This window comes from Podarcis filfolensis (assembly GCF_964270895.1).
Source record: "Podarcis filfolensis genome assembly, chromosome: Z".
Lineage (NCBI taxonomy): Eukaryota > Metazoa > Chordata > Lepidosauria > Squamata > Lacertidae > Podarcis > Podarcis filfolensis.
The window spans coordinates 10,918,570-10,930,529 of NC_139617.1; the positions used below are offsets into that span (position 1 = coordinate 10,918,570).

The 11,960-nt window shown below is 43.2% G+C and overlaps 1 protein-coding gene across 2 annotated transcripts in view; it reads right to left on the bottom strand.

The window, feature by feature from the left end:
• The window catches only part of CUL4B (cullin 4B), a 31,216-nt gene extending 24,318 nt beyond the window's left edge, over positions 1-6,898 (bottom strand). Inside the window, exons 1-3 of one of the 2 annotated variants that reach the window (XM_083595700.1) lie at positions 6,404-6,898; positions 4,971-5,570; positions 1,353-1,468 (exon numbers count right to left, since the gene is read on the bottom strand). In XM_083595700.1, coding sequence (XP_083451826.1) covers positions 1,353-1,468; positions 4,971-5,570; positions 6,404-6,608 — 921 coding nt within the window. In that variant the 5' untranslated portion in view covers positions 6,609-6,898. The remainder of the gene's footprint in view (positions 1-1,352; positions 1,469-4,970; positions 5,571-6,403) is intronic. The other variant, XM_083595699.1, reaches the window with a different exon arrangement.
• Between the last annotated feature and the right edge of the window lie 5,062 nt (positions 6,899-11,960).

Genomic DNA, 11,960 nt, shown 5'->3' on the forward strand with positions numbered 1-11,960 from the left:
CAAGCATTTGTAGTAAAAGGGACTTCTGAAGTTATGTCTTTTGATTTCTTAAGTGTGCTTCCTATAAAAACAAGCAAAATCCCAGGTGTTCAAGTACTTGAGGCTGGAGTTTGAAACATTTCATCATTGCTTCCTGCTTCTCTAGAAGTAGGTAAATACCACAATAAAAAAAGTCAGTAAGCAACTTAAGTTCCCCATTTTTAGCAATACTGTAACTTGGGTCTACTTATGACAACTTGCCTTTCTAGCTTTTTCAGATTACTTTAACTTTACTCATTTGAAGAGTAAACTAATGGTAGTACACTAATTTACATTAGTGTTTAAAAGTATTTTAGCATTAAAAGTATTTTGAGTGCTGCAGAGCAGTGGATAACCTCATATTTCTGCAAGCACCAACAATTCCTCTTAATGTTTTATGGTATTTTTTATGTTCTATTATATGTGCCGAACACCATCTTGATACAGTGGTACCTCGGGTTACATATGCTTCAGGTTACAGACTCCGCTAACCCAGAAATATTACCTCAGGTTAAGAACTTTGCTTCAGGATGAGGACAGAAATCGTGCTCCGGCGGCGCAGTGGCAGCAGGAGGCCCCATTAGCTAAAGTGGTGCTTCAGGTTAAGAACAGTTTCAGGTTAAGAACGGACCTCCGGAACGAATTAAGTACTTAACTCGAGGTACCACTGTACTTTAAACAAGTGTGCAATATATAATATATACATATATTACTAATAAATAGTATCAAAAAACTGGGGAAGTTCTACTTCAATTTCATGTTAAAAGAGCCTCTCTGCCTGCGATGTTTCAACCTCACAATAGGTCTGTGTCAGCACACTAGGAACAAGAAACAAACTGGGATGGAAGTTGTCGTCCCAGCAATAAGCAGAACCTTTGTTTCCCTGCGAAGCTTATCATCCTATCTATCCAGAGAATCTTTGGTCACGCCAGCATAGTACTCCTGAAGATGTACTTCAAACTGTAGTTTGTCCCTCTCTGAAGTGCAGGACACCTAAAATTGTGACCAGTCTTCACTGTTTTGTTGAAGTGCCACTACAAATTCTAGAGTGCCTGAACCATAGTGAATGTACCAGAAAAAAGCCATTCAGATGAACATCTGAATATTTTACTGTGTTGATGGAAAAAGTATATCTGGCTTGATGAATTTGTGAAGGAGCTCTCGTTAGTTTTTTGAAGTACCATCAGTCCAACCTGGTCTTCACTGAGTGATTATGGGTCCTTATCCACACTTCAAACCCAGATAGTTTGAGGCCCTAGAAAGTGGGCTAAAAACCTCAGGGATGTTTACAGTCTTTACCTATGTTATTGAACGCTACAAGTTTTGACACTTACCTGATAGAGCTCTTCTAAGTTGTACTTAATTGAAGTACTGTTCTGAATAGCTTCTACAGCTTCCTTCAGTTTTTGCCAGGTTTCATCTGTGTAATTTTCAGGCAGTTTAGGTTTATCTGCAAGATATTAAAAATTAGTGTCTTTTACAGCAAATATATAATTTAAGAACATAAGAACAGCCTTTCTGGAGCAGACCAAAGGCCATTTAGTGAGCTTTCAATAGTGACCCACAAGATTTACTTCTTTGTCAAAACTCATGATCAAGGAAGCATTTGTACTTATGCTTACATACAAATAATCCCTCTAGGAGATGCTAAACGTACCAGTTTCTGCCCCAACAGTAGCCAGGTCACAATAGTGACTTGCAAGTAAACAAATGAAAACTAGACATTGTCTCTGAACAATACAGATCTCTGCTAAACTGACCCATCAGAATGGTGAAATGGTTGAATTTGGGATGAGTCAAATGGATTGCCGGATGTGGGTAGCGCTGTGGGTTAAACCACAGAGCCTAGGACTTGTCGATCAGAAGGTCGGAGGTTCGAATCCCTGCGACGGGGTGAGCTCCTGTTGCTCGGTCCCTGCTCCTAGCAGTTTGAAAGCACGTCAAGGTGCAAGCAGATAAACAGGTACCCACTCCAGCGTTTCCATGCTCTGCTCTGGTTCGCCAGAAGCGGCTTAGTCATGCTGGCCACATGACCCAGAAGCTGTATGCCAGCTCCCTTGGCCAATAAAGTGAGATGAGCACCGCAACCCCCGAGTCGGCCACGACTGGACCTAATGGTCAGGGGTTCCTTTACTTTTACCAAATGGATTGCAGATCATGGGGACTTTGCTACTGAACTTGGCAGTTCTATTAAGCAATAGTTGACCAGTACAAAACTAGATTGCCTTGGATTGCCAATCCCCGCCCCCCTAATTCAGAACTAAAAAGCATTTATGTTTTAAAAAATCAGCTGCTGTAATGTATTGTGTGCAAAGCTTTCTTGATTATTTTTCAGAATCTTCAGTATACAGACAATGCAACAGCCTGCCTCATGAAATGGAAATATCACAAGGAGCACATTACACAAGTATTCCAATATGCAAGTCTTCAAGGCAGGATTCAAGGTACTGGCTTTTATCTTACCATGTTCTAAATACTATATCCTCCTTACAAAGTGGATAAGATTCATTCTTCATGTGCTGCCACAGTTTCATGGATCAATTTTAAAATGCCCCCTTAAGCATATCATTTGTATGGAGTTTGAAAACCAAGCCATACAAATGTTCTTATTGACTTAGCATCATTTCAACATAATGTAACATCAAACTGATTAGTAGCCAGGGCTACTAATAAGCAGCTCTTGAGGCACTGTGCATATTCCTCATGTGGTGTGGCTTGAACATCAGATTTGCAGTACAGTTTATATGCTAGCAGATGATGTTCCCTTTCTAGATCTACCATTTCAGCTGAAGATGTATCCTATCCTCATCCACAGACATTTCTACACTCTTCAATACACTCTCACAATACATACATACTTGGTACCATTAATTTGTCAGTGAGGCATTTGCCCAACAGAAGCATAAAAAGAGTCAAATGGACGCTCAGTGAGAACTGGACTTATATACGAGTCAGGAAATGGAAATGCAAGATTCACATTTACCAGTCAGAAGCAAAGAAATGAGTGGAAAGTGTCTGGGAAAGGCAAACACGGTTTAACAAAAGACAGCTTGACCTGCATGTTAAGCGTAGACAAACAGGAATGTGTGTATGGTGGTGAGGCCAAAATTATAAAAATATTTTTTGTAATTACAAAAATAAGGACCATCTGTATTGTTTTTCATTTGTAGAGTGATGGAAGGTACTTAGAAGTAAGAAACAGCCAATATACTCTATCATTTCCTGAAGTAAGATACTTCCTTTAAAAAAGCAAGTTAATTAACTTGATTAGAAAGCAGAAATGTTTTGAGACAGATATTTAAAAACAAAATATATTTTTTCAGAGGCATAACGAAGCCTCTTCAAAGCCAGAGATTAATACATCAAAGCCTGCTTTATCATTCTTGGTATGTGCATATCCATAAACTCCCCCCCTTACGTATACAGATATCAAAATTCACTAGAAAATGTTATATCCACCATTCACCCTAAGGTGGGTTGCAGCAGTTGCAACATAATATTAGAAACAGTTTTAAAAAAACTAACAGCAACAGAATTAAGGTCAGGTCCCCCATGGCTTTTTTGTCTTTTTACTGCAACAAATTAACACTACTACCCCATTTGAAGTTACAGTACCTAGCTTTGAGACTTTTGGTTAGGAATGGGCAATCTTCCCACTGCTCAGATCTACTATTTTTATTAGACTCCCAAGATTTGCCAACCAGCGACAAGTGCAAAAGAGGTGCAGTTAGAATTAAAGAGCAGGGTGCCTCTGAGCACATTCTGAGCATAGGAATTTCTTTTCAGAACCAGAACCAAACAGAACTCATTCTATCTAAGGACTGTTACAACCCTAATTTAACACCCACACTACATGCTGCTTTAAAAACCTGAGTGTCCAGGCAAAATTCTTTGGCTTCCTCTCATTTTCCATCTAGCCTCCTCCATGTAATAAATATATGTATGCTGATTACAAGAATAATTTTAAGCTTTTTACTTGGGACTCAACCAAACATTAGAGGGAATATTTGACAGGTTCTCAAACTATGGAGACACATATGCCTCGAGAAAATACAAAATTCCAGAAATGATAGGATCCTCTCATTTCCTTCCCTACCATCCAAGATGAATGTCTCTGGCAAACAACTCTACAGGATTCACGTTATATTTGTGGAAATGATTGTATCCCTACAATTTTATCCTAAACTGACTGAGAAATAAGGAAAGGATGAAATAGCTGCTACCTCATTCTAATGAAAACTCCCAGTGTATGATTTTAGGAGGTCAAGGATGCTCTGCCCTGTTCTGTACCAGCACTGCATACTAGTACTTCAGAGCAGGGATCCTCACATGCAGCTGCTGGAAATAGCATACAACTTTGTTTAAAAATCTCTAAACACATGATTATGGAAAAGAGCTGTAATTTCACAAACATGTTTAAGAAACAGAAGCATATACATCAATCTAAGTTTTTCTAAGCTGCAACTTAAAAATAGTCTGTCTTCAATATTATATCTTTTTGTCATACTTTTAAAAGCTTCACATTCCATTTAACTCAAGAACTGCAGCAAGAAAGGGGAAACCGGAGCATGGATGTATAGTGAAGAGCTGGGGATATGTTGAGAGGGACTGGTTTCATTTTTAGAGCCATTGGAGAAGGAATGAAAAATTCCTGTCCCTCCCCTCTGCAACCACCAATTACAGGGAGAGTTAACTCCACAAAACATATCTTTTTCAAACCAGCTATATGAATGAACACCTGACGCTTTTTTTGTTTGGCAAAAAAGAAAGCACTACACTTGGGGATAAAATTGTAATGGATCCCTGGTAAGTGGTCTGGTTTCCTCTAACAAGGGATTCCGTGGCAGAGTGGTGAATATGATCCCACACACCAAAGATTTCTGCAAAGTACGTGCCATCCCTCTTTATGTAGATACACATTTCAGAGATAAGGAATGAAATAACCATGTTACCTTTAAAGTTCTTGATCACTAACTTCTTGGCTGACCCAGGTTTACTGTTGGCAAAACTGGAGACAGTGGAAGAGGCAGCTTTGGTCAGGCCATTTGCGTGGTGTCCCACAGCTGAGGAAATTAAGAGGCTTTTGTTTTTGAACTGCTGCTGGTGGTGCTGCTGAGAAGAGGCAGCAGGTGACGAGGAGGAAGAGGAGGAGGAAGACTCTTCAGCCATCTTCGCATCAAGTCCAAAATAATCCAAGGAGTCCTCAAAGCGCAACTTCTTCTGCAGGTAATGGTTGGAAGAGGCAACTCCTGATGAGGAGGAACAGGAGGCAGAGGTGGCAGGGGTGGTGGTGGTGGTGATGGTTGTGGTTGTAGTAGTAGCAGCAATAGAGGATGTGGAAGAGTTATTTCTGGGAAGAACGGAGGAGCAGGAGGTGATGGATTCAACCTCTTCTCTATCAGTGCTGCTGCTATTACTATTTAGCTTTCTTTTCTTGGAAGAAGACGAGGCGCCACCGCCGCCGCCACCACTGCTGCTGCTGCTGCTACTACCATCAGTGGCAGGTCTGACCTCCTGAGCTGCTGCTGCTGAGGGGTTGGGGGAAGTGAAACCTGTGGGAAACATGAACACCACAGAGGTGAGCAGGCTGAAGGGCATCAAATCCTTCTGGTGGAACAGGTAGGAAGAGCAAGTCGCGGAAGATCTCTGCCTCGTCTGTCCAGGCAGAACAAGTGCCTCCTTGCCAGCCGGTTCGCTTCTCTTCTCTTCCCTCTCAGGAGGAAAGGAAGCCCTTGCCGGCCTTCCCTTCACCCCTTCTCGCTCGGATCGATCTCTCAGAAAAGGCGTCTGGCTCCCCGAGAGGGGAAGGGCAGCTCCGCCTGGCCACCCTGCCCCGGACTCCCGCGAACCTCTCTCAGCGACTCTGCCTCTGCCCGTCCCCTCACTTTCTCAGCTCCCGGAGGCGGCCAGGGTCCCCTCCACTCTCTGCCTCGCTCCTTTCCCCGAGATCACCTCTCTCCCGAGGAGGGGCGGAGAGGGGAGCCGGGCTCCCTTTCCCGCTCCCTCTCCCTCTCGCTTCCCCGCCACCTCCTTCGCGGCCGGGAGAGGGGGAAACGAACAAGGGAGGCCGCCGCGCCGCTTGTTATTGTCAATACTACAGGCACAAGAGGCAGGGAGCCCAAAACATGGCGGTACATCCGGCCGCTCGGCATGCTGGGAGACCAACCCCGCCCGGAAGCTCCGAAAGAGGCGGCTGAGGAGGCTCTTCGGCAAGGGGAACTCGCGCTCCGTGTGTGCGGAGCCCGCGGGGGGAGACAGTCCCGAACGCCCTGCCCTATTTCTCTCACTCACCCGCTCGCCCACTCGCCCCCGACCAGGCCCCGCGCCCCAACGTCCCCCCCACCGGCTACCTGGCACCCGCTTTTCCTCCTGCCCTCTGACCTACCGGAAGTGCTCATGTTGCCGGGCGGCTGCTGCTGCTGCTGCTGCTGGTGGTGCTGCTGGCGGCGGCGGCGGCGGCGGCGCTGACGGCGCTGGGGGCGCGAGTCTTTCTCGTGCCCAGGCGGGGTGGTTGGGGAGTCCCGCGCTCCAGGCTCTGGTGATGTTTCTTCGCGGGAAGAGGCGGGGTTGCCGCCTTCGGAGTGCTGCATCTCCCCGGCGAAGTGTGTCGGCAGGTCTCCCGGACCACGCCGCTTGCCCTGGTCCTGGTTCTTGCTGCTTGCAGCAACTCTTCGTCCTCCTGGTCTTGGTCCTTCTTTTGCCTCGCCTTCCCAGCGCCCCAAACCCTCTGGCTTCTTTGGCTTCGGAGTTGCCTCGCGCACACGCGAGCGGAGGAGCTGGAGCTCCTTGAGAAACAACCTCTCCGTCTCACCGCTCTCTCCTCTCTGCCTTTTTGCAGGGGAAAGGGTGAGGAGGCGCGTGTCCCACCCCCTTTATTTCCTGGACAGAAATTGGTTGAGGGGATGGTCCCGGTTCCCGCCACGCCTCCATGCTTTCCTTTTTTTTTTATTGCAGTTCAGGAGCGACGTGAAGTGCGCCTCCACTTTTCACCTACATTTTAAAAAATATAATAATAAAATAATAAATGCACATAGCATCATCCTGAGCAGGACGAGTGGGAAGTTGGACTTGGTAGATAGTTTCGTCCTCCTTGCTGGCTTGCGTTTTTTATAATTATCAGCCTGAAGTACAGATCGTATTTGCATTAGGGGAGGGGAGGGGTGAGATGGAAGCATCCAAGATGCTAATCAAAGGGTTAATACAAGGGCAGTAGAACTCTGTGATGTCATACATCTGAGGCAAGTTATATCAGTGGATACAGTTATGACAGTTATGAACAGCCTTTTGTGTGAAAGCAGCTGAAGTGTTGCACTGCTGTTTGCCTCAGAGTTTTAACCTGCAAGTGCACTAAGTAAAACTTATTTGTTATTTAAACTTTAAACAGGCGGTGTCTTCTGTAGTTTTTATAGGAGTAAAAATAGAACTAATTAAAGGGTCAAACAACCGGGCTCTTTTCCACATAATTCTGTAGAGTCTTAATTCCCACAGTGGGGACATTTAGGTAAAATATATTTAATGTTATGTTTAGTTTATGGAGCAAGGAATCATTTCACAGTGGATCATACCTGTGCATTGTTACAAGAATTTAAGGTCTCAAATATGTAAATTAAATGTACAAGGCAAACACGTACATAAATATATAAACCACATGTCCAAAACAGTACAGGAAGATAGTCCTGAAACCATTTTGACTCTCCCAAACTGACCAAATGTTTCTCTGCATGGAGGGAGGAAATGAAAAAAAAAAACTCCTCATTGTCTCTGTGCTCACAAATCCAGCCTTAAGGGCACATTTAAGGTGTGAATAGGGTGAGCCTGTGACCTGGCTCAGGAATTAAGTATTTATCATTACAAAAGAATGGCTAGGCTGCCCGTGTGATCCAATCAGTGACCATTGACGGTTTTTTGCCAGACAGGATTTTGCTGGAGACCACCTCTTTCTGTGATTTATGTATGATGTATTGGGGTGGTGGTCTTGGGCTACACCCCTTCTGTGATGTATGTATGATGTTTCTGGGGGTGGTCTTGAGTTTGAGGGTGGGCAATTTCAAAAGTGTATACAGTGGTACCTCGGGTTACATACGCTTCAGGTTACAGACTCTGCTAACCCAGAAATAGTACCTTGGGTTAAGAACTTTGCTTCAGGATAAGAACAGAAATCGCGCGATGGCGGCAGCGGGAGGCCACATTAGCTAAAGTGGTACCTCAGGTTAAGAACAGTTTCAGGTTAATAACGGACCTCCAGAATGAATTAAGTTCTTAACCCAAGGTACCACTGTATAAGGGCTGGCACACATTTGTTCTGGGTTCCTCCTCTTTCCTGCTTTGCTTCTCAATATTCTCTGGTTGGCCTCTGTTATTTTCTCCTACCGATAGGGAACCCACTTTCTCTGTAAGGGAAAAAGGGCAGATTTTGTTTACAACAGCATATATGCTGAGAAATAAAGTTAATGAGGAATTTTAAAAAGGAAGCATGATTATCATTTCACTCTTGTTTACTACAGAAGGCAACTAGATGACCCTTGGAGTCAACCAATCCTACAATTCTATGATTCCACTAGGGCAGGAAAGCTGGCTGTTTGTTGCTGTAGAGCACAATGAACTCACAGTATGCTACATTGTATATTAATAACAGCATTCTACAATGTGGACCTTCGCACACCAGAATGGCACTGCTCCCAGACAAACACACATGTGAGGTATTAGTAAGCTTAGAAAAACCATAGAGTTTACACAAGTATAAAAGAAATAACCTGAAGGAGCACTCCAGAATAGTAAAATGAGGTTAGAGCATGCTCTGTGGTGGTGAAATATTGATTGACTTGGGAGTGTGAGGAGGAAATATAAGAGTATATTGGAAAAAGTTATGATTGTCTGAATGGAACTCTGAATCAAAGGCATTCTGCTCTGCAGTGTTTTGCCATATATCTCACTTTGGGACTTGGAAATCATGTCATTTGCTCTCTTCATGAGTACGTTGGAAGCTGTATTAAACTGAGTTAAATCATTGGCCCCTTGAGCTGATAGCAGTTGTAGTTCAACAACATCAGGAGGAACAAAGGTTCCATGCTCTGGATGACGTTTGGACTACAACTCCCATCAGTCCCAACCAGCATGTTCAGTGATCAGGAATTATGGAAGTTGTAGTTCACCAGCACCCATGGTCTACCCTGAGTGGTAGCAGCTCTCTAGGCTTTCCTAATATTACTTATCTAAAGATGCCAGGGATTTAACACGGGACCTTCCAAGCTGTATGTGACCTCAGAGACACAGCATGGCTATCCTAAATATACATGCAACTCAATAGTAGCCAGACTTTTAGCACTTCTGTTTGAAGAAGACTTCTTGCAATTCAGAAGTTTGTCAACTTTGTCTTATAAATATATAACATTTCAGAATGTGGCGCTTGTAGACACATGTTAAAATCATGTGAAATGGAGTCCAGCAAAATCTCCAGGAGAAGGAGGGTAGGGCAGGAAAGTTGTCTTGTTTTCCACAAGTATAGAATATGGGAACTCTACTGTCCTAGTTTTGGTTTGTTTTTATTTTGAATAGTTTTAAAGTCAGTTAGCTCAGCAGTGTTAATTGCAACATACAGACAAGGAGCATATCTGTATTATCTGTTTTGCTTTTACGTGGGCTTGAAAGCCATATATTTTAATTGGCGGACAAGCACTGGGAGTGCAGCTGCTTTGGCTCAGCATTTAGCTGATAAGGAATGCTTACCCACTCCAACTTGCCCGAAGGATACTCTGTAGTTTTAAGATGGTTACCACATAAGCACGGACCCGCAGTGCTTTATCCAAATCCTCCAGAACTTCACTGCCAAATTTAGTCCAGAAATTGTAACCCAGCAATAGGAGCAAGGGAGATGGAGATAACTGTAAAGAAATTGTAGCAAGATCTTCTTCTTCTTCTTTGGTGATCACTCGTAGCTGAGTAAGATTGTCTTCCATAAACATGGTTTTTAATAATGAGTCCGTAGGTGACTGTGGATGCCAATACTGGATCCACACGTCCTTCCACTGTGGGGACATTGGTTTCCTGGCAGGAGTGGATCACAGCATGGATTTGCCAAGCGTGCCTTCCTCTTAGCATGTTTCTCCCTTGCATCCTGAGTTTGAGTGTCTTCAAACCCCATGACACCTTTGGTAAAGGCTGTTCTCCAATTGGAGCGCTCACTGGCAAGTGTTTCCAAATTGTTGGTGTTTATACTACATTTTTAAAATATTTGCCTTGAGACAGTCTTTAAATCTCTTTTGTTGACCACCAGCATTGCACTGTCCATTTTAAAGTTCGGAATAGAGTAGTTGCTTTGGAAGACGATAATCAGGAATCCGCACAACATGACCAGTCCAACGAAGTTGATGTTGAAGAATCATTGCTTCAACACTGTAGCACGATATAGTTAATATGTCTTGTATAGATAGCCCTGGTCCTTTACATGGTAAGTGTGCAAGAAATTGAGCTGGATATGCCTTATCCCAAGTTAGAGGTTTTGCTACTTGTTCTTCTAATGAAATCTTAGCAAAGTGGTCAATTGATCTGGACTTGTTAGGAGCTGATACATACGCCTATAGGCAACCTCAGCTTTCTTCATAGTACGAAACCTCAGCAATGCAGAATAACTTATCTTTGCATAGTAGGCTCAGCCACAAAAGAAAATGAAATTCCCTCACTGTGGGAACAATGCAGAATCACTATCTTTGCCTAGTAGGCTCAACCACAACAAAAAATTCCCTCACCATGGGAACTTTTATGTGAACAATGTTTATTATCTAAACAGATGTGGGGGGAAAACTTTTGTGTGCTGTAATTGGTACACTGGTCGGGTTAGTGGAGACAGGAATTCTGACTAGCCCTGCAGAAAATACCTACCAGCAAAGAAACTGAAGTTAGTGATGGTTTGAAGGTACATCAAGATGGGGATACGTCTGATTTTGCCAAGTCCATTTCAGATTCTGTAACTAAATAATTAAATGACATCCATAAATATTGGAACTTGAATTCGGAAACCTGCTTTTGCACCAATATGAATGATCAAGAGATGGGCTTAGATGAGTTCTTTTCCATTCTTAATCTAAACCCTTCAGATCCAAGGCTACTGATAGTGGATGAGTATGCTGACAACTCAATTGCTACCTTCCAAAGAAATTATATTGGCCCTCCACCTAATCTAATTTGTTCAAGACCCAATGTGGTGTCTTTTGATGGAATTTGAGAGGTTTCAGGTCAGTTCTCCACATTTCTTGCTGTACAGGAAGGAAGGAAAAGGCAGCGAACGATGGATAAACAAACATGCTCTGAAAGGTATGAGAGGGAAAGTCTAAATTCCAAAGATGATTCTTCTAGGAAGAGGCCTTCAGACAGATTGTCCTTCATAACTGGCCAGTGAAGAAATCCAGCAGAATAATGAAAACAAAATATGAACTTCAAGCAGGAATTCAAGCCATTTTTGGGACTTCCTTGGATTTAGGAAATTGTTTACATCATAAATGCCTGCCTAATTGTAACCAGAGGGGCAGCATTGAAGCTTTCAGGATCCTGATGTATAAGATAAATTTTGGTCTCTAACACATGTTTGCTGACAGAGTGCTGTTATTTGAATTAGAAGGTTGTCAAAATAATCACCCTCTGATGAAAAGTTAGATATCCATTCCCTGTACTTTCTAGAGAAAGGGAACTGCAGCCTGGAAAAGGCAACCTGAAAGGAAGGGGCAGGAATTTTTTGAACCATAAGACTCCTGCCTTTGTCACCTGTCCTAATGATAATATAGATATGCTCCACTGGGGAAGGTAAGATTCATTGTATTGGCCCAAACACAGGTATTGGAAGAAATATGCCCAGGTTAGAGGAGCAAAACTCCTACCCTGCTAGCAATTTATTTTCCAGAAATCTATCCTGTATCAATTCTGATGTTTCTTACGATATACTGTGTTTC